We start from the raw sequence: 27,361 nt of genomic DNA on the forward strand, positions 1-27,361 counted from the left end.
GCATGTTATGTATCTATATTTGTCCAATTTGTACCATTTTCCTCGCGACCTGTGGAGCCTGGTAGAGACTAAGAGCTTCATACGCACCTCAAACGGACCTCAATATATACGCATGTGTGACCCCACCTTATCACATATCCACCCTGCACAAAGAGAATGACGTCGTGACACGGATAAACACTCGACTCGACATTGGATACCAATTTTATTAACACTTAACACGAAGCTAGAAAGTTTACCTATTTCCTGTTAGAATAAACTTTTGGGCGACTTCTTGATTACGTGACCACATCGCATTTATCTGATCCAAACTTTACTGATATGAGATGCAAAATTGACGCGACGCATTATATTGAAACATATCAACGTGCCATTACCTTTATGTATTAGTTATATATCGTATTTTTACCGTTGTTACTTCAATTGGTTTTATTCGCAGAACACTTGCAATTGTTCTCTCAATAACGTATTTAGGACCTCTGCATTGCGATTTGGGAATATGATAATAAATTTTCGCTGTAAACAAGCTGAATATGAAATTGTCATTTCTGATCATCAAAAAATGTGTCCATACTGGCAAGCGTATTACAGCAGATGCTGATACAAGTAAGAGACTTCAAACGCAAACACTGCGGATACAAACATATTGGGGGCCTCTGGTAATAGCGACACTTTGAGCTAGATTATATATTACGCCACGAAGCATGTGCAGCACTGGATGTCGTCTCACCATTCTTCAGTCATCACAGCAAACGAGGCCCAGCACACAGCAATCTAATGGGTTCAACAGTGTTGTGTTTCAGTATTAGATGTATCTTACAGTAGCTGAACAGTCGTGCAGAAAAGAATAAAGTAATAACACATTATACTGAGTTTTTTGACAATGCAGGAAACGGTTCCGTATCTCATGATAGTTTAACTGGGTTTGAAGGAAATTACAGTATAGAATGAAGTGGATTTGATTATCAGGAAAAAGACATGTAGCAAACGTACCACTCTTATCTGCTCACTTCGGTGTGGATCAGGGTGCCTTTCCAAGCTTGTAGAAGGGCGCATCTTTTGCCCTACCATCCCCTGCTTTATCATTTACCTGTAGAACATCTGGGACGAGCATGAACATGATTAACGTTTCATCCCCGATCTTCTGATCAATACGCCTCCCTTCGTAACGATTTGCCATCCGGCATATACATGGAGGTAATCGGCCCTATGTACTTTGTATTGTGAAACAGGTCATGTTTTTATGGCCAATTGATTAAACAGCTGTTGATCCAGATGGACCATCTTTTACTGCTTTAGTTACTATGCCACTGTTATAATAAACAACTACAGTTCCAGCATCTTCCTCCTACATGGAGGTAATCGGCCCTATGTACTTTGTATTGTGAAACAGGTCATGTTTTTATGTCCAATTGATTAAACAGCTGTTGATCCAGATGGACCATCTTTTACTGCTTTAGTTACTATGCCACTGTTATAATAAACAACTACAGTTCCAGCATCTTCCTCCTACTCTCCAAGCAGAGGTTGAGTCGCGTAGATTTGTAGTAGTCGGAAAAATTACAAGAGGAGCGCCGGTGTAATTTTTCCGACTACTACTATATCTACGCGACTCAACCTCTGTTTGGAGCGTACTTCCTCCCTCATGCGAGAAAATACGTCACGTCAACTTAGGCCACAGCAAGTAAATTTTATGGATGACATCAGCGCGCATTAATTTTCGCCTGATTTCAGAAAAAAAAAAGATTTTTTTTCTTCTTCAGGGATGGCCAACATGACGATAAAGTACCAAAATGAGCAAATATGTTGTGTTGTAGCCTAACGATTGTACTTGTAGAAGTGACACTCGCGAGGCACCCAGGACTGTAGTTATAGAAATGAAACTTATTGGATAGTTGTAAAATTGACACCAATATGGAAGCTATGAGTGTGGTTGCCAACTTTATTGGTAATGCCAGTCTACCACACTAGTGTAACTTTTACCACACCAGTACATGCCTTAAATATAGGAATGAATGGTCTTGTTGGCTCTGATACCATGTTTTGTCCCTTTAATTTTATTTACAACAGTCATCACAACATTATGGTGCCTATTTTTGAAAATGTAGCCATCTTGTTTTTTTCACCCATCTTGTTTTTTTTCGCCCTATCGCACTATTTTGCGGTCTGCAGAGGGTGGCATCCATAAAATTTACTTGCTGTGGCCTTAGAATAAAATCAGAGATAGGGTTTTCAAGTTATCGCATAATACCCCCGTCACATGTAGCGAAAATCGATCGGACGACGAGTTTGCGAGCTCTAAATTACGAGAAGCCATGAGCCTGATACCGACGAAGAAATGGAGTTCCACCTTCCCGTCAGGGTCATGCCTCCTCGTAATTTACAGCTCGCAGACTCCTCGTCCGATCGATTTTCGCTACATGTGACGGGGGTATAAGGAGCACTTTAAGCAAAAATGCATTACAAGTCTTGTCGGCGACATTACGCTGTGTAACCGTAAAACATTTTGTACAATGTGTTTCGTCCTGTAGACTGCCTGTGGGTAATTCAAGCTTTCCACATCGGTCTTTAGCGGCACAAATCCTACACTACCTTCTGCCAGGTCTCGCTGCTTGCGCTCTGCTGCGGCGTGAATGTTGTAATCACCATGAAGTCTGCGGCCGATGCAGCAGGGGCAGTATGAACGGCATACAGGGCAACATAGCTGTTCGGCGTCGACGTCGTCCAGTGCCAAGACCAAGGCGACCAACAGGAGCAAGAGCGTCAGGGATCCCCTCATCTTTACCCTACACAACCTTCAGATACCCTTTTTACCTGGTCTAAGACGACTTGATCTTGTAGTTAGTTGTGTACAACGAGGATATCTAACAAAGCTGTCAGCTGTGCGGTACCAATTCCTGAAGGTATGCTTCAGTTACTGAAGGTGTGCTTCAATACGTCTCTGGTAGTGTTTGCTTTATCCCCCGGAGCTGTGACTTTAGTGGGTCTTAGAGGTCATGACCTGGTTTCTTTGGTCAAACTAGTCGTAATGAATACGTCAACGGACTTGTGTTGGATAAATGGAAGTAACCTGAGAACCGTGTAGCCCTTCAGGGAGCGGTCACACCAGTGCATGATATGCAACTATGAGATGTGTATTGGCATTCTTCTGGTTTTAGGTTAGCGGGAAACGAAAATTGTATTTTACTTTGCAGCCTGGTTCTTGACACACAGACACACAAACACACACACACACACACACGCACACACACACACACACACACACACACACACACACACACACACACACACACACACACACACACACACACACACACACACACACACCACAAGCTTAAGCTTTTATTGACACATTATATTGAACCATATCCCCGTACCATTAGCTTTGTGTATAGTTATATATTGTGTTTTACCTGTTTTTATTTCAATTGGTTTTAGGTGAAGAACACCTTGAATTGTTCTCTCAATAAAGTATTTATAGGACCTCTGCATCGCGATTTTGGAATGATGTTTACATTTTTGTTGTATAAATGCTGAATATAGATTTGCCACGTCTGTATATGTGTATCTGTGTAAGTCTATAGATGACCAGTATAACATGGTAATGCCTGGATTGATTGTATTGATTTAGTACGCGGATAGGTCTTGATGATACCTCAAAATGTTCAGGTATTGGTTCCACTTGCGTCTTGTGACGGTACTGCACCGGAACTTCCGGTTTTGATATCTCGTTAGAATTGTGATTTTCTGATCTATTCTCAGCGCAATGGCGCACATGCGTACAGGGGCATGTAGAGCTAGTTCACCTTTATCCGCGGGGTAACCTATATCCGTTGATTTCATCAATAGGTATTAGGATGTCAAGTCGACGGATGCTGGTTTCAAAGTGCAATATCGTCAAAGTATTGTAGTCTGAAACCACCGTCGGTTGACTTCATACCCCTAAATACCCTGATTTTACAACGGATATAGGTTACCCCGCGGATAAATTTAGGTAAACTGATAGCGCTACTTGGTGCAGACGACACAGGTGAGCTCCCTCCCTTCCACGTAGCTCGGGCACGGCAGGGACCCACAGCGGGCTTCCACCAGGTAAAACAGCGCTCCGTTCTGGTTCGCGTCCCCATCCGGTACGGTCTCCGGCTGTCCGTCCATGCAGACGTACTCCTTGGCACTGGCGTGACTGTAGTGACTCGCCATCAAGTAGCCATCGTACTCCTTGATCCAACCGGTAGGGCAGGTGTTACGGGCGGGGATCATCAACTCACTGCCGCGGGTTGGGACGTAGCAGACCGCGCAGGGGACGTCCTGGGCAAACCCGGTAGGGAAGGAGGCGAAACTGGCGTGGTCTTGGTGATCCATCTGATACTCTGCACCGTACATGAACGCCGTCCCTTGCACGCCGTCTTGGTAATACGTCCCCCACTGAGGCTCGGTGGGCAGGCACTGGTAGTTCGTCCCACCGCCTGTCTGTGTGTGACCGGTACCCCCTGCCACACCTGATCAAGTAAAAGGAAAAACGGCATGTTTAGAAACGTCAACCTTTTTCTTATGTATCATAAATCTTAGCTTACACAGTCTCTCCGTCTGGGGCTGGTTGGGCCCCTGACCGGTGAAAGGGCTGCTCGAAGTGTGATCAGGCTATCAGAAATCTTTTGTTGGAGAGATCTGGATTAAACGGTGTGCTTTCTCTTTAAAGAAACAAATGCCAATGTTGCTTGGTGCAGATACCACTACAGATGCATTTATAATACGTACTACGTGACATGTAGAAATCACTTATGCTATAGCAGTTAGCCTGGCCACCACCCTCCGTAGTTATACCCCCTTTCCACTAGGACGGCGCTCTCGCGGCGCTCTCTCTGCGACCTCAAATTTGGAAGAGCGCGGTGAGAGCGCGGTGGTATCGACAAGGTCGCCATGAGAGCCCGAAGAGAGCGCGGTGGGAGCGCCATGGTCGCCATCACCTCCGCGACTGTTTTGCGCCGTGAGAGCGCCGTTGACGGCGATCCTCCGGTGATCACAGAGAGAGCGCCAAGAGAGCGCACAGCGAGCGCGGTGAGCGCCAAGAGAGCGCACAGCGAGCGCGGTGAGCGCCAAGAGAGCGCACAGCGAGCGCGATGAGCGCAATAGGTCTCAACAGTGGTTTATGATACCAATTTATAATTAGCTAGGACGGCGCTCTCACCGCGCTCTCTCTGCGCTCTTAACTGAGGTTTGTGAAGAAGTATATTTGACATACACAGAACCCGGAGAAATGTCGAAAATGTACAGGTGATGAACAATTAAACAAACTGAGATGGCATAAGCAAGGTTAAAAAAGCAAATGTTTATCATTTCTGAACTTATTTTTTAATTTCAATGATGACATTGGGTTTTCTTGTTCTCCATCTGTACATTTAGATTATTGGAGTCCCACTTTCAATTAAATTGAAGTGTTTCAGTGTTGCATAATTTACACTAATAACGTGGCATGATAAAAGAAATTTATGCTGAACAAGCTACATGACAGATTTAAGAAAAAACAGCAAGACAAACGTGTATATTTCAGTCTGAGTGACTGTACAGTGACCGAAATTTGATTTGATTACAGCCTTGATTTTATACTTTGAATGTTATGTAAGACGTAAAAGGATGGCTTCAAAGATACCGAAATACACTATACGTCAAAAGATTCGTTCTTTATCTCTGAAATACGTTGAGTAATCTTTCGAATCTTTGCTAGCTCATAAAAAGATGCTGACATTTGAGTTTTTCGTCGCGGTGAGAGCGCGCTGGGGTCGCCGGAGAGATTCCACTAGAGCAGCTTTTTCGGTCATCGCGAGGCTTTCGTCGCGCTTTGGCCAATTTTCTATCGCAGCGAGAGCGCCGTCAAGTGGAAAGGGGGCCTTACTGCTGCAGGCCAATGGATGCATGTTGAATACTGGTTGGATCTTTGGCTTTGCCACCGATAGATCTGCTTGGAGATTAGTCACTGTTTGCTCCTCGGATCGCTTGGTTACCATAAGTTACTACGGAGGTACCCTGGAGTCAATCCAGTTATGTTACCTTAAAATGGTCCGCTTCCAATGACTGAATTCCAGGCTAGCGTTCACTTATTTGAATCCAACGTATCTTAAACCAAGGATAAGAGCGCCTTGCTTAAACAAGCCTATGTACTTGATTAGAACAAACAGGCATTTCAAACAGGAATGTGCTTTTAAGAATGTAGAGATCGACTGAAGTCAAAAGCACAAAGTCCCATGCGTCACGTACAAAGGTTACTACGTAGCTAAGGCTAAGGTCACATTTGCACAAAGGGGCCCGGCCGGGCAGCTCTCGGGAACGATAATTATAATTTGAAAAAACAACAACAACACAAAACGACCGAAAATAATTCAACAGCATGCATTGTGCATATTAAATTTTTCGTTTCCGCAAATATCCCGGCCGGGCAACGGGTAGGAAATGTGACGAAGGCTTAAGCTCAATCAAAAAGAGATTGAATGAAGAATAACGATATTGTGATTTGAATCTCACCAGAGTAAACGGTTTCCGTGAGAGCTTCGTTGTCACACGTCGTCCTGCCCCATCGAACGTAGACGGCACCTTTTTTGTGTGAAAAAATTCTCCTATAAGGGCTCGGTCACATTCGCCGTACAACAGTCGTACGACCGTCGTACAATCGCATTTTTTTCTATTTGCTTTTGGACAGACGAGGACAATGTAGCACTGAAGTCAAGTTAGAAACTAAAGCCCCGGTCACAAAGCGCGTACGATTCCTTGCGATTCCTTCCGATGCGCAGGATAAGCGCAGTGCGTCGTAAGTCGGGGGAGAATCGGAAGCAATGGTTTAAGTATATAAAGCCGTGGTCACAAAGCGCGTAGTGCATCGTACGATGAGGTCATAAGAGCGTGCCTGCGTCAATCGCAGTGAATCATAGTAAATCGGGGAGCGTCGTATGGCGAAACATAGAGCTGAAATGGATTTTGAACATGTTCAAAATTTCGCTATCGTCGTAAGATTTTATTTGCCCCCATAGCAGACTTCATTACGGCAATTTTTGTCTACTGATGAGGTTATAGATTTATGATTTTTTAGCATGATGTGATGGTTTCAGTTTTCCCTGATATTGTAGATATTGACGAAAAGGGGAAATATATCAGTCGCAACTGCCACAGTCGCAACCAGAGAACAGCGCGCCCCGCACAGGTGATGCAGACAATTGTTTGATCGCTTCATACACGTGAGTTTATAATTAGATCAAATCTCAGCTCTCGTCGGTCTTGGGTCAGTTTACCATAATCGTAATAACCATGGGGACAACTCGAACATAAAGGCAGGCTCTATGAGTCGGAAATACATATGATATAATGCTTATCATATGATTTTTGTATGATGGCATCTTTTTGTTGATAGCATATCATGATACGATCTTCGAAAGAGCCTGACACGTAGCAGGCCGAGATAACCATACCAGTACTCACGCTTGATTTGAACTTTTGCTTGTAATACTCTTGTTGTCATGGTCTTTTTTCATTTATTTTTACAGTTAAAGATATTATAGGAAGGTATTTAACAGCTATGTCCACATTTTGTTGGTTAAAGAAGCACAAAAGCGGTCAGACGGCTATACAGAAGAGACACAAGTAAAAAATCTTGCGACGCTGGAAAAATTTTGAACACCATCCGATGCGTTGCGATGGCTTGCGATGCTTACGATTTTCTTGCGATGTACTGTGCTCATCGTACGATATGCGGAATAGTCCATCGTAAGAAATCGTACGCGCTTTGTGACCGGGGCTTTATATTCACAGTTCCACATACACAGTACAGACTGAAGGTAAAGGTAGCCTTCTCTTTTGCCTCCCCCACCGATGCCAGGTACCCATTTTACACCTGGGTGAAGTGAGGAAGGTCGTGTAAAGTGCATTTCCCAAGGGCATAACGCCGGGGGCACGGCGGGTATACAAATCTGGACGTCAGGATTCCAAGCCGTGCATATGTAAGTACTCAGTTCAGCTGTCTCACTACTCTCCGATCCTTGTCAGAGGTGATTTTGTCACAGCTTGGAATTTCTACGACATCAAAACCGTACAGCGCGATCTACGACGCATTGTTCCATCTATATGCAAATAGCAAATATGCGGGTGATGATTAGAATACCCAAAAACTCCTGGTTAAAGCGTTCTGCCATTCTGGCGAAGGGAATAGATTGGCAAGCTTGTCTAAAAGCGAAGTCGTTGTGAATATTATGATAATGTATGTTGAGCCTATGCAAAACGTACCGTTTCCCTTCATCATTGCGTCGATCTGCGTTTTCTGGTCCTCTAGTTGAGCTTTTTGTTCGTCAAGCTGCGCCTAAAACAAACGATTCAAAACTCACCCAACGTTCAATCAGTAAGATGTATAAATCGAAATATGAAGACTAAAAGTTTCACTGTACTACCACAACAATCTCAAATATGATTTCTCGGTTTTATCAAGACCTATCTATAAAGCAACTATCAAGACCATTCACATAGGACTCTTCCCCAGGTTACCACACAATAACGACAATGACAATGACAATGAAGTTTATTGCATATTCATGCCCCATTGGGGCTAAATGCAGTCAGTTTGGTATAAAAGGTAGTAAACGCAAAGTTATATAATTTCTTATACTATAGTTTACATGCATCTTCTCTCTTCCTAAAACATTTAAATTTGTAGATGAACTTACAGATATTTTCCAGTATATCGTAATAATAATAACAGAAGAAAGGACACACACTCACGAACGCTTCCAAAACATGACCCCCATTTTTCATGTAGCTAAATGCCTCCTGGGGCGCTACGGCACATTTGTATTGGTATATCAGGCCCCATCTTTATCTACTCATTCGGCATATGCCCTTACAGTGGGAAATTTCTTAACAGTTCAGTCTGTACTCTGACTCAAAATGTTAGCTGTGGACATTTCGTCCCAAGACGTTCTTATTTTGCGCCAATCGAAATCAAAAGCCTTCTTCAGCCGACAGACTTGAAATTCCACCGAAAAATAACCAAGAAGGTCTAAGGCCAAGATACAACAGTCTAGTTCCGTTAGATATAAAATCTTTCGTCTCTAAAGAGCCAATGATGATGCTAAAGATACCTACCTGAAACTCTTGAAGAAGTGTGACAACGTGAACATCTCCGGACTCTAAATGTTCCGGCTGAAACTGGCCAAGGGTTCCACAGAAAAGCAGTAGGAGGCAGAACATAGACAGTTTCATGGTGACGGTCCTGGTACTGCGGATTGTGCGTTGCAGATCGTAAAGCTTGTCCAAACTAAAATACCGAATGCATGCGCTCTGTTGAATGTATAGAAACCTTAGTAGTTTAGCATATTTGCCAACACATTTTCTCAAGATGTTTTTTGTCTTCTTATGAAGTTTAGAATGGTGGTTAATTTCATGGTTTGTTCAAACTTCAGAACGTTAAGTGTGCTTAAGCCGAAAAAAACGAAGATTGGCACGTTTTGAATAACAAGCCATTATATACCCCCATTTTGTTGGCTAATGTGTTTAACCTAACCCGTTAGTTGGAACTTTATTCTTTGCTTTCAGGCAGGATATGTCAATAGCAACGTAACCAACATAGTTTGATCAATCCTGCAAGAACCTGTTTTTCAGATTCCTTTCTTTGACCGGCATAAGGGGGCTTTAAGCTAAAGGCACAGCCCGTCGTACGTGCAATTTGTCCGTACGTTTTTTGGGAGGCCACGTATTTTTGAAAACGTTCAGGTTGTACAGGGCAGGCGAGTCGCCCGTACTGGCACGCAGGGGGGGGGGGGGCGAATCCGTAGCCCCAAGGCACACAAAGATTTGCCTGCACGTAAATTCTACGGCGTGTCTGCTTGCTCCAAAATCCGTCGGATTCCCTACGAGTTCGTACGGAGGCGGTACTTAACACTTACGGATCCCAAAAGATTGCCCACGTTTTGGCACGTAGACAGCACGTAAATTTGCACGTACGGCAGTTGTGCCCTTAGATTTACAGTTGCTATGTACGATTTACAGTATGATAGAAAAAATTTTGTTGGAAACGGTCGAAAATTGATACGCACGTCGAAAATTGATACGCACGCGGATGTCATCTATATAATAAAATCATAATGGCCTTATATTACCACCTGAACAGTGAACTCTGAACCAGTGGGCTATGTCATTTACCAAAAGGGGAGTGTCTGGGGTTCGGATATTGTGGCCGCGAAAGAACCTTTGGATGGATTGTGATCATAGAGTATGTGGATACGTTTTGAGAGGACAAAGGTCAATTTTGGCCCCCTGGCACATTATTCTTGAACTGCAAAGGCATTTCAGAAAATAACTGAACAAAGAAACTACAGATATAAACCTAATCTCCAAGCAGATCCTACAATGGCATAAGATAGTACCAAACTGGCCAGGAGATAGTCAGCCAAGAGGTGACCATTTGCCATGTAGATACATGATACAATACAGATACAATACAATCAGGCTGGCGACAAGTGCTGGTCAGTGGTGTAAGTCGCTCGTAAAATCATTAGCACATGGCATCAGGGAGGGGCAGCAACACCATTGTTGAATAGAAATGCTCCTCCCTGTTTCAGTGCAGGCAGATCCCCGGTAGCGAAACACACTCCTAAGCCGGCTTCACTCCTCTGCCAGCTTTTGATACTATCTTATGCTACCGTAGGATCTGCTTGGAGATTAATATAAACCCATTATATTCGGCATTCTGGTATCTTAGACAGACATGTATTTAGCCATGAAGTATGCATATTAAGAATGGATATATACGTAATGAGGAAAATCTACTATTACAACGTTTTCCATAATGGGAAGTTTAATAACATGTGACATTTGTAGTTTATGACAGGCGGAACATTTACGAGTGACAATTATGCAAACTAGGGTCTAATTTGCATAGTTCATGCGAGCATCCCATAATTTCTTAGTAAGTGACGTGAATGCCTAACAAGTTCCAAGATAAAACAAGAAGTATACAAAAACTGAATGTTTCATGGAGATATGAGATCTCCGAACTCTTCTGTTTTACGTAGGGCACGCAGAGGGGCAGGTGACACTTGGAAAGCTGTGCTTCTTGTTTCTGCTATTCTGGACCAGAGTAATGTGTGGCACCGCGCGCTGTTACATCAAAGGAGGTTAAGATTTTGCTTCCATATTTGAGACATTTTTACTATTCCCTCGGGCCTGGTCAGTCTTCATTTCGGAAAGTTTTTCTGGCCATTTTGAAATTAAACCATATATAGAGGCCCGGGTCCCATTGAAATCTGTGTGGGTAGTTATATATACGATAACAGTTGTTCTTGAGGATTAGTCTCGTTTCATAAGCATTGTTAGTCGCGCTTCTAATTACAGAACTATCCAAACAGTCATCTTAGTATTCCCACGGGCGGGGCTAGGATTCAAGCTACGTGGTTGGTCAGAAATATCACGTGACAGGCAGAAGGACACAAATAGCTTAGTATTTTTCCATCCTTAGTTTCTCGACCCCTCCAAGACAAGACGTATTTCTAGAAGCGTCCTTTACCTAGGTCACCGCCAGAGACATCTATCCCTACTCGGTATGTACCGGTTGCTTCAAAGTGTTTGCATGTTTTAGATACTGATCAGTTTAATTTTTGGTAACGTTGTAGTTGATATAACGGTGAATGTTGAGAGACAGACACGTGTCTTTGTACTGGTGGAAGAACACAATCGCACCTGTCGGAATCGGGGGAGGGCAATGCAGAAAAAAGACGTTGTAGTTGGGGGGGGGGGGGGTTAATGCTTCCATAATACTGCAGTACGGCATATAAGACGTTTCGAACTGTGTTTAAGTGGACAATTGGGTGCCGTTAGTAGGTAAAATAGACGTTTTGTGAGCTTTGTTGATCGTACTGAGAGCTAGAGGTCCGACATTAATCTGCGGTAAATGTAAAGCCACATGTAAATTGTAAACTTTAAGATGGTACTGACATGTCGAAGTGTTCGTTTCAGATATTTTCTTCGTCTTGATATTTTCCTTTTTTTAAGTAAAACATGAAGAGGCTTGAGGTCACCTTAAAATCAAATATGTGTATCAGGTGTAATGTTTATAGAGATTAACAATGGTTGTAAAATGGTGATGAATTTCCCCCGCCTTTTTATGGCTATTACTGACTTTGTTGGGCGCGGTCATAAGTTTTTTTTCTGACTACCTTTTTTCGAAATAAGTCACATGTATAGGTCAGAGGTCGGAATATCTGCTGGGTGCAACTACGATTGAATGGTCAAATATTTATGACAACTAAACATGACAACTTTGAACCCCGACAAATTTAGCAACAATTTATCATCTTTACAAATTCAACGAAATATTCATTAAAAAGATCGGGTTGAATTGTAACAAGACAAAAACCACATTGCGCCGGTGTTCAGTAACCGAAGTGTTTTACTTTTCGTTTTGGGCGACGAGCCTCAATGTTAAGGAAATATACTTTGCTAATAACCATGTGTATGAATTTGTTTTGTTCGTACGTGCACCCAATTTTCACAATAAGCACTGATAATGTGTTTCTAGGGTCCTACGGCGTGTCTGCGTGCTACAATATCCGCCGGATTCCCTACGAGTTCGTACGGAGGCGGTACTTTAACAATACCACTTACGGATTCCGAAAGATTGCCCACGTTTTGGCACGTAGACAGCACGGCGGGTTGTGCCTTAATAGCTTTAGACTAACCGGTACAACGCGTAGACAGCTGCAGCTTACAAATTGCAATATGCAAGTTAAAATGGAAATATTTTCGATACTCAAGTCTGCCAGGCTTATTCCCTCATTCAACTTTCTACTCTCCATGCAGAGGTTGGTGGGGAAGATTGTGACCTTTTTCTCATGCCCCCCTTTTCTGCCCGTACTCCCCTTATAGATAGACTTTTGGGAAAATGGTCACAATTTTCCCACCAACCCCTGCGTGGACAATATACATTTCCCGAACTTATAGGTTAGGCCACAGCAAGTACATATGGATGACATCCTCTGCAGACGGCAAAAAAAGTGAGATAGGGCGAAAAAAAAAAACAAGATGGGTGAAAAAAAAAGATGGCTAAATTTTCCAAATATACGCACTAAATGTAAACAAAAAAGAATCGAAGCGACGAAACATGGTATCACAGCCTACAAGCCAGGCATTCATTTCTGTATTCACGACGTGTACTAGACTAAGTGTAGCAAAGGTGACACTAGTGTGGTAGACTGGTATCACTTACCAACATGGCAACAACACGCATGGCTTCCATGTTGGGACCACTTTAATAACTATCTAATTAGATATATTTTGAGTTTCACTTCTATAACTACAATCATGGCTACCTGGCTAGTGTCACTTCAACAAGTGCAACCATTAGCCTACAACACAACATATTTGCCCATTTTGGTACTTTCTCGTCATGTTGACCATCTATATCTCCGAAGGAAAAAAAAAATCTTGTTTTTTTTTCTGAAATCAGGCAAAAATTAATGCGCGCGCTGATGTCATCCATAAAATTTACTTGCTGTGGCCTGACTACGGTAAAGAGGGTTCACTCCTGACTCCTGAGGAAATATACACCTTTCTCATGCGGCGGCCATGATAGATCGAAGACGAGGTCAATGAGGCAAACAGACAAAACTAATTTGTAAAATCAGTTCCAATTTAGTTTTCCCCCAAACTACACAAATTCTCACAATATAAGATCAAACTACTAATGTTATAACTAGTGTTATGGACCGAAAGACGTAGCCAATTTAGACAAAAGACAATTCAGAGTAGCGTAGACGGATTCCATAGCTTTAGGAGATGCAAAATAAAAACATAATAATGCAAATATTTGACGGACATGCAGCAGTTCTCTTGTTGGTCGATTTTCTAATTACCAGACTATCTTTGGTTGAACTGCTAATTATGATGGACAGTCTTTTGTTTGCCTCGTTGAATTCGTTTTAGATCTATCATGGCCGCCGCGTGAGAAAGGTGTATTATAGTGGGTGAACAATAATATTCCTTTCTTGTATTCCTTTATTCCGATACCCTTTAGCCCTATTTAGGGCTAGTCTACCAGGGTTCATATGAAACAATGAAACATACATAAACAAACGCAAATATATACTCAAACATACATGTATATATACAAACAGATAACAATAGATACACAATCATTAAAAAAACTATTGGCTTGAGAAGACTTGATACATTGCCTTTTTAAAGGGTGAGATGTTGGGCAGGGATTTGATGTATGGTGGTAGGTCATTCCAAAGACTGATGGCACGGTAGAGAAAAGTTCGCTTTTTTGAGTTTGTTTTTGGCTTAGGAAGTTTAAAACTGAAGGAGTTGGATAATCTAGTTGAATATGTGTGGGTAGAATGGACAGGAATAATGGAACTATAAATGTTATGGGGCTCCTTACTGACAAGTATTCTGAAAAACATAGTCAATGTGCTGATGGCGAATCTTTCTCTTACCATGGGCCAACCCAAGTTTGAATGCATTTGCTGAACAGGTGTTTCTAGTGGACATTTAAGCACCAATCTACAGGCTCTGTTCTGTACAACCTGGAGCTTTCGAGCATTTGATTCAGACATGTTTGCTAGAACTGGGAGACAGTACTGTGCTACTGATAATACAAGTGCGCATAAAACCGTTTTGCTGTTCGCAGCTGTATCTCCCGATCCATTTGATGCATTCGTATGTAGTTTGGCATATATATATATATATGCGTATGTCGTCTTGCCGTATGTGCGAGATGATGCACGTTATTTACCTTACACCGTAGCCGTATATATTGATAAATACTGTAATATTTCAGAAACCACCCGAATTGTGTCACGGTGCCTGACTTTTGTGGGCATTTAGAGATCGCCAAATTCGTTGTTGGATCAATATTCTCGCAATGTGTCAGGTGTATGTATACCGCACTGATGTATTTATCATCTTCTGCTTCTAGTATTTATCTACCTAATGTCGAGCTACACTGTGATGAAAGGCCCCCTGGCGGAAAAGTTTGAAGGTGCAGGTCACCACGACCATGGAGATGCCACGTCCCAGGTAAGGCTGAGGTCACTTCGATTTTATTATCAAAGCATGGACTCCAACAGAGCATCAATACTCTGGAAATATATTGTAATAATTGGAAACTAACTGTTTATGTGTCTAAAACGAAAATTATCATTTTATCTAAAGGTGCTACAAAGAAAATGTCAAAAGAATTCTATATTTATAATAATGTAATAGAACTATTAGAAGTCACAGACAGTTACACCTACCTTGGTATACCTCTTACGTCCTCAGGTAACTTTAAAACGGCTAGAAATTTTCTAAAACCAAAGCTATGAGAGCTATATTCAAATTAAGAGTCATTGTACGAGAAAACCAGGCAAAACCAGGCAGAGGCCGGAAGATGGGGGTCGGCCAAATCGACTCAAACTTTTTATGTACATGTGTGATAGGTATGTGGAACTATGAACAGCCCTATAGTTAACACCCTCCAGCTATTTTTCATTATAGCGTTCTGGGACCCCCCCCCCCCTCAGAGACCCTCTAAAATCCATCTATCTATATGTATGATTCTACATTCTTTACTGGGAGGTTTGACTTCTTTTTTGGAGGCAGTGGCTGATGAAAAGTCACACGTCTTTAATGAATAGTGGGTTGCTCTGTGATTTTAACAGGAATGCAGTTTTTTGGAGGTCATATACGGTGTATGTTTGATCATTTTATAGCTGCTTTGTACAATTTATAGTGTGGTCAAAAACTTTTTAACGTTTTTTTAAGGGATAAAAATTAAAAGATTACCAAAGCAGAATGGCCTAAACTGTGAACAAGTCTCTAAAGACATACGAACTACCGAAAATAGTTTCATCAGGTTGGTAGAATATAGGATATAGGAGAATTCTTTATATTACGAGGGGGGATACAAGCTTAGCCAGGTTTGGGATTGTTTTCTCACCGCAAAAGCGCCACCTACATCGGCTACATATAGCGGTGAGAAGCAGAACTCCAGTTAGAAGCTCTGACGAAGGTGTCTGAGAGACATAGAAACGTAAGCAATGTAAGTACCTGCTAGCTGGTTGTGTAATAAGAATTCTCGTATATCCAACATGCGAACTTGTCCAGGTGAGCATAATCATGTTGACTAAACATGTATTAATATTAATATTCCTCCTCAGATGTTGCTGGAGGAATGGAACACCACGTGGCCTGTGAGAATAGTCTGGAATGGACATCTTGATGAAGAGACGTACATCGTCGGGAGTTGGGATTCTTGGAAGAGCTGGAATAAAGTCACCAAAATGTAAGATCATGTCACAGTTATCATCATCAGGATATATATGCTTATGTCTCAATTACACCTGTGCCCGTCAGGGATGTAGCCCCGACCGGGCTCCGTAGCCACAAATTTGTCCAGGTGGACTGCCGGATACCGGGGGTAACCCTCGGTGTTTCCTGCGGGTAGTCATGGCGCCTATTTGTTACCGGGTCCCGGTTTCATTTTAAATCAGATCTGACTTAATATATAAGTTCAACCCGGTGCCCTAGAGCTACAATATGTCCACAAGGCCACGTAGGGGTCACGCACGAAAGTGCAAAAAAAAATAAAAAAGCCCGTGAACTACCCGGCAGGGCCCCTTTTTTCATTAACTCACAGGGCATACCGATCCCTTCGAATGTCGGACACTTCGGCACATGTACACTTCGTTCCCCTGGCAATCAGGACATTTCGGCCCCAAGCCGAGTACACTTCGGCCCCAAGCCAAGGACACTTCGGCCCTGGGTCCAGTCCACAAAATACAAAGTACAACCTGCTAGTTGAAATTGTCTGACAAAGAAACGCGGCCTCTACTGAGAATAATCTTGATTTTACAGGAGAGCGTGTTGCTTGTTTCAGATGTAACTGGTAGGTAAGTGTGCTTGCTATGTTTCAAGACTTATTTATTTGTTTCAAGACTTAATGCTCAATATATTCTACCGTTGCCTTTCATATATCTTTTCGATTAATTTGTACACTGCATAGCATGCCCACGCACATAAGAACTAGCGGGGCCGAAGTGTCCTCTGAGCCAGGGCCGAAGTGTCCTCGGCCTGGGGCCGAAGTGTCCTGGACTTGGGGCCGAAATGTCCGGGCCGAAGTGTCCATGTGCCGAACTGTCCTGATACCATCCCTCTGTTCTTAGCCTGTAGTCCACCAGGACTTGTAATTTGGTGAAAGTGTCTTCTTTGTAACAAATGGAAGAGTCTGTAATTTTCACACGATTAGAAAAGAGATGTATGGTGCAAACATGTCAAAATGTACCCAAATCTAGTCTCTACCAGACTCCGGATCGCTGGAAAAATCGTAGAAATGGAACAAATAGAGGAGTAAGCCGGCCAGGGGAATATAACCGGCCAGGGAACAGCACGCGATCCACGGATCGCGAGCTGGGCCCTGGCCGGTTATATTCCTCTCTATTTGTTCCATTTCTACGATTTTCCAGCGATCCGGAGTCTGGTAGAGACTACCCAAATCCAGCTTGTGTATTTCTAGTTTTTGCAGTGACCGTGACGAGGAGTCATACAAGGTTGAATTGGAACTCCCGGCTGGACTTTATGAATATAGATACAGGACCGCGAGTGGAAGTTGGTTCCACAACCAGGACATGGTAAATACATGGTCATTATTGATTCTAACTTGTAGTCTATTTTTTTTTTTCTATTTTGCTTTTTGGACAGACGAGGACAATGTGGCACTGCACTCGAGTTTGAAACTTATATCAACAGTGCCACATACACGGTACAGAAAGAAGGTAAAGGTAGTCTTTTACCTCCCCGACCGAAGTCAGGTACCCATTTTTACACCTGGGTGAAGTGAGGAAGTGCCTTTCCCAAGGACACAACGTCGGCGGCACGGTGGGGATCGAACTAAGGACCTTTAGATTCCGAGCCGAACGCTCTACCAGCTACACCACGCCCGATATGTAGTCTATTCAAAAGTCAGTTTAAACACTGCTGTGATAACTCAATTATTGTAAATATTGAGAACTTGCATTTGATCAACATGACGGAATCTACCATGGATTATTGAAAGAAATAAAAGGCAACATGATTATGCTTTGTATTTTTAAGATTAAAAACGTTCAGCTTTCCTGAAGGACATCCTAAAACTGTATCTGTTACTAGATATTTAGGATATTTTCACAAGTTACAATATTTGATTTCAAAGGGTTAACGCCAGTTCACCTTTATTCCGTTGTACCTAAAATGCAGGATATTTAGGGGTATCACGTAGATGGACGGTGGTTTCAAATTGCTTTTTTGTTCAACATATTGTAGTTTGAGACCACCGTCAGTCGACTTGATATCCCGAAATACCCTGGTATTGAATACAACGGATATAGGTTACCCTGCGAATAAAGGTGAACTAGCGTTAAGTGCATTAACTTGGGACGTAATTGGGAAAAGTTGAAAAATAATTGTCCTGCTTGTGTTTTTTGACAATTCTCAACTCTTCTGAGTACTTTGTAAGCCGTGCACAGAGCATGGAAATCTAAGGCTAACCTTATAACCTGGATAATGTTGTAGACAGTTTACATTTAACTGCATAATGCAAGTTAAAATGGAAATATTAAATGTTGAATATCCCTATACCACGCAAGACTGAGGCTTATTTCCTCCTCTAGCTTGCAGAGGTTGATGGGAAAGTTTGTGACCTTTTTCTCATGCCCCCCTCCCATTTTCTGCCCTACATAACGTTATAAGATTAAGATATTAAAGATGTCACAGTGTTCCCCAGCAACCTCTGTGTGGAGAGTCTACATTTCTCCACACGTTTATTTGATTATATGGATGGCATCCTCTGGGAACCTCAAAACCGTGTGCAAGGGTGTGAACTAAAAACGTTTGGCAAAAAAACAACAACATTAGGCTATCGTTGAAGAGGTTCATCAGTCACGTATGTTTACAGTTACTATCAATTTTCTTTTAATAGTGACTATTTATTAAAGGTAGAGAACGTACATCCAAATTTTCGATGTCTATCAGTACATCTTGGACGCGGAGAATGGTCTAGTCTCAATCTCGTGAGGGGGGAGGGGGCAGGTGATCTACGCAAGCCTGGTCTAGTCTCGTATTCTTTCACGAGATCGAGACTAGACCATTCTCCGTGTCCAAGATGTACTGACAGACATCGAAAATTTGGAGGTACGTTCTTTACCTTTAATAAATAGTCACCGTTAGAAGAAAATTGATAGTAACTGAAAACATTAGGCATGTGAAACCAATACACATGATTGTGTGCTCAGGGTTTTAAATAACTTGTCTTTATCTTACTTCAGCCCACAACAATGAATCGCTTCGGAACGTTCAACAACATCTTGGATGTGCCAGCTGCGGCCACTCCGACCAACGAGGAGATGTCTGTTCCCACTGGCGACAGCTTTTGGAGTAGAATGTTATCAATGGTTTATTGAGCAAAAGTTAGCCTGGAACCCAGCCATGTTCTGCTTTAGTCGCTTCTCATATAGATAGGTGTTGGCAGGAAGCAGAGCGACCAAAGCACAACACTGCTGGATTCCAGGCTAGCAAAAGTGGCAACCAAAGCTAAATTGTTTCCTGCAACAAGTTAAAAGCAGAACTAGGGAATCATTTACTAGGAAAACTGTGCTACTAAAAACATGAATATACAGGGCAACATTACAATATTAAAATGTTTTGTCTGTTAACATGCTTATGTTATTGGCCAACATCATGATATTGATTGGTCACAGTTTACAAATTTGATAAATGCTTTAAGTCTTGCCAAACGTCTATGAATGACATAGATAAGTCTCGTTTACCTCTGTATAAGTGCTCATACAAGTAGCCATACAGCACTACAATATTTGTATTTCCCGTCTAACTCAATGATTAACTTAACGCAAATGCCCAAAGCGTAACCCACTTGTACTTGTACTGTACAGCAATCTATATGTCAGAAAGCCGACAGCAATCTATATGTCAGAGAATTAACCGGCATCAATCTAGATGTCAGAGAGTTAGCGAACAGCAATCTAGATGTCAGAGAGTTAGCGAACAGCAATCTAGATATCAGAGAGTTAGCGAACAGCAATCTAGATATCAGAGAGTTAGCGAACAGCAATCTAGATGTCAGAGAGTTAGCGAACAGCAATGTAGATATCAGAGAGTTAGCGAACAGCAATCTAGATGTCAGAGAGTTAGCGAACAGCAATCTAGATATCAGAGAGTTAGCGAACAGCAATCTAGATGTCAGAGAGTTAGCGAACAGCAATCTAGATATCAGAGAGTTAGCGAATAGCAATCTAGATATCAGAGAGTTAGCGAACAGCAATCTAGATGTCAGAGGGTTAGCGAACAGCAATCTAGATGTCAGAGACTTAGCCAACAGTAATGTAGCTGTCAGAGAGTAAGTCGACAGCAATCTAGCTGTCGGAGTGTTAGCGGGCAGCATTCTAGCTGTCGGAGAGTTAGGCAACAGCAATCTAGCCATCAGAGTGTTCGACGACAGCATTCTAGCTGTCGGAGAGTTAGGCAGCAGCAACCTAGCTGTCGTAGTGCCAGGCGACAGCAATCTTGATCGATGTCAGAGCTTCAGCGAAAGCAATTTAGTTTTTAGCCACCAGAGAGATGCCAGAGAGTCAATCTACAGAGAGTTAGCGACAGTAATCCAACCGTTAGAACTCGTCCAAATCAGAATATACTTTAATACATTTTATTTATTTATTTATTGAATTTTTCAGACAACTTGGTGTGCCATTCCAAGATGCTGAATTGGTTTTCAACGGGTCCAAAAAGGGAACAAAATCAATATCACAAAGAAGATGAACAAATAAGTAACAACCGATAAATTTGGTAACACATGCACAGGATGTTGTAGCATGATAGAGTAGTCTAAACAACAGAAAGTATGTAAACAAAATATGTGTTACATGAAAAACAAATACAAAAGCCAAAGAAAACAGACCAAAATCGTAATCCTTACTCATGTCAATTACCGGTCCATCTTCGAGAAAATTATCATATTTCACTCCATACCGTAGTTAACGTTGTGGTCGGTATTTTGTGTAAATGTAACATGCAAAACGGTGTGTGTGTGTGTGTGTGTGTGTGTGTGTCTGTCTGTCTGTGTGCGTGTGTGTGTGTGAGAGAGAGAGAGAGAGAGAGAGAGAGAGTCACTGAGTGTGTCAATGAGTGTCAGAGAGTGAGTGAGAGTGAGTGAGTGTGTCAATGACTGTGTGAGTGATCGAGTGAGTGAGTGTGAGTATGAGTGTGAGTGAGTGTGAGTGAGTGTGAGTGAGTGAGTGAGTGAGTGAGTGAGTGAGTGTGAGTGAGTGGGTGGAGTGAGTGAGTGAGGTACTGTGACACATCAATCAGTTACAAAAAGACTTCATTTTGGAAACCAAGAATTCTTTTTAATACAAATCCATTTTGCTTCCTTGTCTTCAAATAAATCTCCTAACAACGTCAAAAATAATAACTGTTGAAATACACTTGAAATATAGAATAATATATATAAATGTCAGCGATTACATCGCTTCAGTATAGGTACAGTATAACAAAACATTAAAAAATGTAATACTGAAGGTATTCTTTTTTTTTGAACGTATTCTGCATACTAATTTTCTAGGTGATTATTATCATCATCTAAGCTGCCGTTTTGTTATTCAATATGAATATATTAAATAGTTGTTACTATCTGAAAAAAATACACCTGGTTCGCTGAAAAATGCCTCATTATGAGCAATATTTAGCCGTCACTGATTTTAGTAGGAGTTATGGAATAGTTCATGTAAGTGTCATATGTTGGAGGGGGGTCTTCAAAATCGTCATCGGCGTATTGTTCGTTTTGCTGCCGCCGGTCTTGCCTCTGTCTTTCCGCCGAGTCTTGCGCCACTAACCGGGACATTCTAACACCCCGCAGTAAGGCTTGTACGGACAGCGGTGTTATGACTTGCTGTGAGCTCTGCAGCTGTATGGGTGTATAGACAAAGTCCTGGGACACTGTAGGTCCACCGGGGGAAGAGGAAGGGAAATCTACGGGGTGTGTCGGCGAGGCTCCCGTCTCGTCCACTATCTCTACCGGTTCCGTCACGACGTCGTAGTAACTCGGAGGAGGGGCATTCAGTGCTTCTTCGTGAGCGCGTTCTTGAGCTGAAATATAGCATAGAATAGGGATGATACCTTTAAAGTACAGAGAGGCACACTGCTGAATGGTATAAATGTAACGTAACTGATACTTTGCAGGCATCCTATCATAGTATCATATGATCCTGACTTTATTTAGAGGCCACTAAAGAAAGACGTCCCCGCACCCTTCTCCGTTTGTATAGCCCTTGGGCCGCACAGCTTTAACTTTGTGAAATCGAATCCATGCCATATGATTGTAGTTGAATATTACAGTTGTACATGTACACAGCAACAAACCGCAAGTGTACTGTAATCATGATCTTCTACACTTATGTCAAAGAATTACCCTCCAAATGTATAGTGCTGTACAGCGACAAAAAGAATAACTAAATTACGCCAGGATATATAAAGGATATATGTCCTATTTGAAAGTCATTTCGCATTTTTCCGTGACGAAGTTGTCTTAGTTTATACTTCACCCCAATCCTTTAATGTGACGAGTGCATTAATTTGAAAGGTGACCGTTCGATCGGTCACTGACCTCGTATATTTTAAGGTCGTTTCGCAAATGTTTATTTTTTTCGTGACAAAATTGTCATATTTGCATTTATGCTTGCCCCCCTCCATCCTTTAACATAGCTAGCACTGTTAATTTTTCTCCAAAATAAGCCTAAATTCTTACTCTTGTCACCGCAAATAAACGCATTTCACAGATTTCAAATAGGACAAAGCTAAGTCAAGAAATGAAATTTTGACATTTTGGGGAAAACCTTAATCATCAGTTTAATCATGGCGAGTGCATCGTTTGAAAGGTGACTGTCCGATCGGTCACTGACCTCGTATCCTCCTCCTGTAGCAGACTCCGAAGCATGCGCAGGCCAGGATGATGCAGACCGTGAGGATGCCCATGATGACCAGGGTCCGGTGGACGGTCAGGGGGAGCTCCTGATGACCCGGTGATGACTTACCTGTACGAAAATAGGGCAAATGTCAAAGGTCATTGTCATCTTCACTTTCAGTTTATTTAACACTAGTTCATCTTTATCCATAGGGTAAACTTTATCCGTTCTTCTTAAGCTTAAGAACAATGTATTTAGGGATATCAAGTCGACAGATAATGGTTTCCAACTGCAATATTTAAAAAATAAAAATACCATCCATCGATTTGATATCACTGAATACAATGTTTAGCAACACAACGGATATAGGTTACCCCGCGGATAAAGGTGAACTAACGTTACATTTCGCCTTGTAGGCCTACGTCACATTTCCAAACCGGGGCCCGGCCGGGCTGTTTGTGGAAACGGAAAATAGAAATATATACATAAATTTTAGTATCATTTGCTAAGCATTCCGAGGTACTTTGATTTTGTGATTCGAGTATTATTTGACAGTTTTCTTGTATTTTGTTTGTATTTGTTCATCTAATTTATTATTAATGTCTGAGGGTTTCCACAGTGCTACATTGAAAAACGCCCATTGAAGGCTCATTGGTTAAAGGTAACCTAAGCAATATTACAGCGTCAAAGTGGAAATATTCTGAATAAGACAATTTGCATGATATTGACATCTACTGCACTGTATTCTCACATTTACATCATAATTTGATACTTTGAGCGGTTAAAAACAGCCCAGAGACAAGTTGCACGAGGATATTCCTTATTATTGTACCCCCCCAAAATAAGGACTTGATCTGGAATCCTTGTGCAACTCATTCCCGCGCTGTTTTTAACGGCTCAATTTATGAAATAATGATGTAAATGTGCTAAAATAGTGCATTAGATGTCAATATTACAGACTGCCTTATTCAGAATGTTTACACTCTTAACAATGTGATATTGCTTAGGTTGCCTTTAAATAAACAAACAAACAAACAAAGAAGCAAACAAACATGTTCCTTACCGGAGTCAAATCCAATGTCGTCCTGTGTTGCGGCTGGGAAGAAGGTGAGGAAGGTGATGAGTAAGGTGAGGAGGGGAGCGAGGTGAGCACTCATCAGTTTCATCATCACCAACGTGCAGGTATGGCGCAGTAGTGTAGCGGTTGGCGGGAATTTCTCCATGTCATCCGTATCTGTGGCGACAAATATGGAGTGTTCTTCTATCATTAAAAGTACTGCAGCGACTGTTATTGAGTACTGTAAATGCAGAAACGTTCGCGGTGGTTTAATGCTCGCGGTTTTCGCGGTGGCTGCTTCACCGCGAATTCAAAACCACCGCGAACATTTTTCCATGGCAGTGAGAGACTACAGTGCATGGTGCTACCGCGAACTTAAAACCACCGCGAAAAGTCATTTTTCCCGCTTCCGCGAAATTAAATCCCCGCGAACTTATATAAAATGCATTTACAATTTTCTTATCTTTCTCTGTCAAAGAAAGGATCTTCTGCCATGGTGGCTCTGGTGTCAGAGTAGGACTGGCACCCGACGTAACGTTAAACGTATGTAAAATCAAAGAAAGAAAGAAAAGTAAGACAGTGTACCCAAGAAAATGCTGTGTTGAAGAACACGAGACTATATTCGGCTCCATGCGAGTCAAATTTGTGAATCGGTGACCTATATATCTCCAGGTCCGTGGCCACGTGAACACTCAAGATCCGGGTCGCTTGTTATTTGAAATTTTGATATTTACAGACGTAAGGCGAAGGCGAAGACCTATATGGTCCTGAAAAATTAGGGTCAGTCGGTACAGATTTTCTTCATTTTCTTGTTGAGATTTTGTGGGAATCGTTGTCCAATTGCACTGATAAAAATTAGGAAACAAGATCGAAAGGTGTTTTTTCTTTCGTCCCTTGCCCAGCGCTAGTAGTCGACAAAAAAGGATCGGCAGGAATTGAAGGGAACACGACATTTTTTTCTTAGGCCTATTATAGTATTAACAATAGTAGGTTCATGGTATTGTATAAACAGGGTGGTACCAAAATAGCAAAAAACGGCGCTCAAAGGTTTGTGGTTTAGAAAAATACACATTCAACATGAACTACTGCTTTTAGGTCATTGGAGAAAGCGTAACAAAGACCACATAATGTACAGCTTAGTGAAACTGTTGTGCGTGGCGAGCGACACACGTGAAGATCTTATAAATTTGGAAATCACAAAGCAGACGTCACAATGTCATCTAATTTTCTAACAATTTTTAAAACTCTGTTATGCCTTTTTAAAGTAACGTTAAAGGTCAAAGATATCTAGGAGATGGTAGATAATTCTGGCGCCATTTTTGCACACCTGGTACGCACAGGTACGCAGTGTTGTTGTGCGGCCATTGTATAACCTGGAATGACCTGGAACCGCCCCAGGCACGGCAAAAGTGCTATTAAAGTGTTCTTAAATTTGTACCCATGCGAGTCAACCGTAATGAACACAAGCGCTACTTTCTTGTAGTAGATCAACACTTGGAATGCGACGTTTGACATACGTACGTTACAAAGTGGCTATAGATAAAAGATAGGAAATATATATGGGCATATAAATTTAGTTTTACAAACTAGTAGCTTCGCGCCAAAACGTTAAAAGAAATCCGGGTCTTTGTCATGTGCAATCGAGCACGGTACCGTACCTATCATCAGTGAGACACTAAGGGTCGCAGCTGAAAGAATTGTACTAAATACCTTACTTTAAGTTTGCTCCTTCCGTGCCTAAATACAGGGTAAATATATGTAGGGTCATGTAGGGCCACAATATGTTACAAAATAATATGACAGTCCATATGCCAGTCGTTTGACAATTTTGTGAGCCGATCGTGCCGTGCTGCGGTTGTTTTACTCAGAACGTGACAGAATTTCGTCCGAAATCACTGACCCGTGCAATGTGCTAACAAGGACCGAGAAAAGGCGAAGCAACGGTTACGTATACTATATCGTTTATGGCCTAATTGTATTCTTGAACTGCGAAAGCACCTTGGCGAATCATTGACAGTCAATGCACTACATGGTGTACCCTGTAACTAACATTTTAAAAGGACACTTCCGTCCATGACAATATCATGAGATCTTAAAAGTGAAAATAATCCTACGGACTTTACAATGTATCAAACTCACACTAGTAGTCTAACAACCCGATAGAGAATGTTATTGACGAAAGTAGAATATTCAGCTAACGTAACACAGCATCAAAGACGGTCAGCTACACTGTACTGTCGCGAAACGCCAGTTGGACTTGCCGTCGTTTTATGTAATGTAAATGGAAGTAACCCGATGCTAGTAGGACATGACAGACATGGAAAATGGCTAGTGACTTCCGGGTCAGTTTGATTTTTGTATTTTTTCAATTAGATATTCAAGACAGTTCATATAACAGGTCTACATTGTTTCTTTGTGCGTACCAATAATCATATAAGGAAATATCCTTCCGCTAGCTTTAAGGAGAGAACGCCATACCTTTTTCTTTGCTTGGACGGCTACTCGGCATTTTGTTTGCTTGACGTGGTAGACTAAAGGTGTCGGATTCTACCTGTCGGGCGGGCCACTCTCCCGGTTTGCACGTCATAATGCAGTTTTCTTGGTAACCGCTAGGCGTCGTCTCTGCTGTACTGGTCAACGGATGAACCTTGACCCTGCAGTTCTGATATCTACCGCTAAGTGTCTCTGCTTCACGGTCATCACCAACCGAACGCTAGGTCAGATCGATCTGGATACTGTCGACGCATGAATAAACTTGGCCAGACAACAGCACCTGGACCAGGTACGGAATTACTGTGTTTTTGTCTTCTTTCCAGTTTTATTTTTGCGTGTATCTTACTTATCATTTACCTTATTGGACACCTTGTTGGCGCAAAAGGCGGTGAAAATGTTGGCAATTGGCTTGCTTTGTCAGGTGAACGTCCTGTCGGTTATAAACGTCATATTGCCAAAAGTTGCGATTTTCCTTTGATACGAACGCCCAAATGTCGTTTATAGCTGTTGCAATTTTTTTGCGGTTTTTGTAACACTGTCTATGATGTGTCACGTACGTCCCAAGTAATTGGCCGACTTATGTATGTTACACAAATTATATAACGTTTAATATTATAAGGTTACGTAAGGTTATAGAACTGACGTGTTCTTACTAAGTGCTGAGTCAGACTGAGTTTAGGTTAGTTCGTGATCAGTACGGTCTTTCTGCGTTAAAGTGTAGCAATTTTGCCCCCTTTGGAAGTTTGACGTCTTGTCAGTGCTATACTATTATAATAGCATATCCATGCACAGTATGGGGAGGGGGGCTATGAATTTAGGAGGGCGCATGATTTGTGTGTGTGTGTGTGTG

General features: G+C 42.0%; 4 protein-coding genes across 6 annotated transcripts in view; 2 read left to right on the forward strand and 2 right to left on the reverse strand.

The window, feature by feature from the left end:
* Positions 1-3,432: 3,432 nt before the first annotated feature.
* Positions 3,433-9,275, reverse strand: LOC118408502 (short-chain collagen C4-like). Its single transcript, XM_035809317.1, has 4 exons — positions 9,121-9,275; positions 8,269-8,341; positions 6,520-6,588; positions 3,433-4,499 (listed from the first exon to the last, which is right to left on the reverse strand). Exons 1-4 carry the CDS (start codon positions 9,235-9,237, stop codon positions 4,009-4,011), a joined length of 750 nt encoding a protein of 249 aa, XP_035665210.1. The 5' UTR covers positions 9,238-9,275; the 3' UTR covers positions 3,433-4,008.
* Positions 9,276-11,444: 2,169 nt separating this feature from the next.
* Positions 11,445-20,320, forward strand: LOC118408523. 2 transcript variants are annotated; one of them, XM_035809341.1, is made up of 5 exons: positions 11,445-11,573; positions 14,951-15,051; positions 16,173-16,297; positions 17,528-17,642; positions 19,314-20,320. In XM_035809341.1, exons 2-5 carry the CDS (start codon positions 14,965-14,967, stop codon positions 19,446-19,448), a joined length of 462 nt encoding a protein of 153 aa, XP_035665234.1. In that variant the 5' UTR covers positions 11,445-11,573; positions 14,951-14,964; the 3' UTR covers positions 19,449-20,320. The 2 variants fall into 2 exon arrangements, with proteins under 2 accessions (XP_035665234.1, XP_035665236.1); XM_035809343.1 differs by having other exon boundaries at positions 16,185-16,297.
* Positions 20,321-21,274: 954 nt separating this feature from the next.
* LOC118408522 lies at positions 21,275-26,636 on the reverse strand. Its single transcript, XM_035809340.1, has 4 exons — positions 26,497-26,636; positions 24,025-24,195; positions 22,959-23,090; positions 21,275-22,146 (listed from the first exon to the last, which is right to left on the reverse strand). The coding sequence occupies exons 1-4, from the start codon at positions 26,603-26,605 to the stop codon at positions 21,743-21,745; spliced, it is 816 nt and encodes a 271-aa protein (XP_035665233.1). The 5' UTR covers positions 26,606-26,636; the 3' UTR covers positions 21,275-21,742.
* Positions 26,637-26,647: 11 nt separating this feature from the next.
* The window catches only part of LOC118408520 (ABC transporter B family member 1-like), a 29,723-nt gene continuing 29,009 nt past the window's right edge, over positions 26,648-27,361 (forward strand). Inside the window, exon 1 of one of the 2 annotated variants that reach the window (XM_035809338.1) lies at positions 26,648-26,800. The gene's annotated coding sequence lies outside the window, so the exon portion shown is untranslated. The remainder of the gene's footprint in view (positions 26,801-27,361) is intronic. The other variant, XM_035809339.1, reaches the window with a different exon arrangement.

This window comes from Branchiostoma floridae, unplaced genomic scaffold (assembly GCF_000003815.2).
Source record: "Branchiostoma floridae strain S238N-H82 unplaced genomic scaffold, Bfl_VNyyK Sc7u5tJ_168, whole genome shotgun sequence".
Classification (NCBI taxonomy): Eukaryota; Metazoa; Chordata; class Leptocardii; order Amphioxiformes; family Branchiostomatidae; genus Branchiostoma; species Branchiostoma floridae.

Coding starts and splice junctions, on each gene's coding strand:
- LOC118408522 (XM_035809340.1), bottom strand. CDS start 26,605: ATGACGTGCAAACCGGGAGAGTGGCCCGCCCGACAGGTAGAATCCGAC. Junction 24,196..26,496: donor CCGTCCAAGCAAAGAAAAAG/GTATGGCGTTCT, acceptor TTGTCGCCACAG/ATACGGATGACATGGAGAAA. Junction 22,147..22,958: donor CTACAGGAGGAGGATACGAG/GTCAGTGACCGA, acceptor GCTATATTTCAG/CTCAAGAACGCGCTCACGAA.
- LOC118408502 (XM_035809317.1), bottom strand. CDS start 9,237: ATGAAACTGTCTATGTTCTGCCTCCTACTGCTTTTCTGTGGAACCCTT. Junction 8,342..9,120: donor CACTTCTTCAAGAGTTTCAG/GTAGGTATCTTT, acceptor CGTTTGTTTTAG/GCGCAGCTTGACGAACAAAA. Junction 6,589..8,268: donor CGCAATGATGAAGGGAAACG/GTACGTTTTGCA, acceptor CACACAAAAAAG/GTGCCGTCTACGTTCGATGG.
- LOC118408523 (XM_035809341.1), top strand. CDS start 14,965: ATGTCGAGCTACACTGTGATGAAAGGCCCCCTGGCGGAAAAGTTTGAA. Junction 16,298..17,527: donor TGGAATAAAGTCACCAAAAT/GTAAGATCATGT, acceptor GTGTATTTCTAG/TTTTTGCAGTGACCGTGACG. Junction 17,643..19,313: donor GGTTCCACAACCAGGACATG/GTAAATACATGG, acceptor ATCTTACTTCAG/CCCACAACAATGAATCGCTT.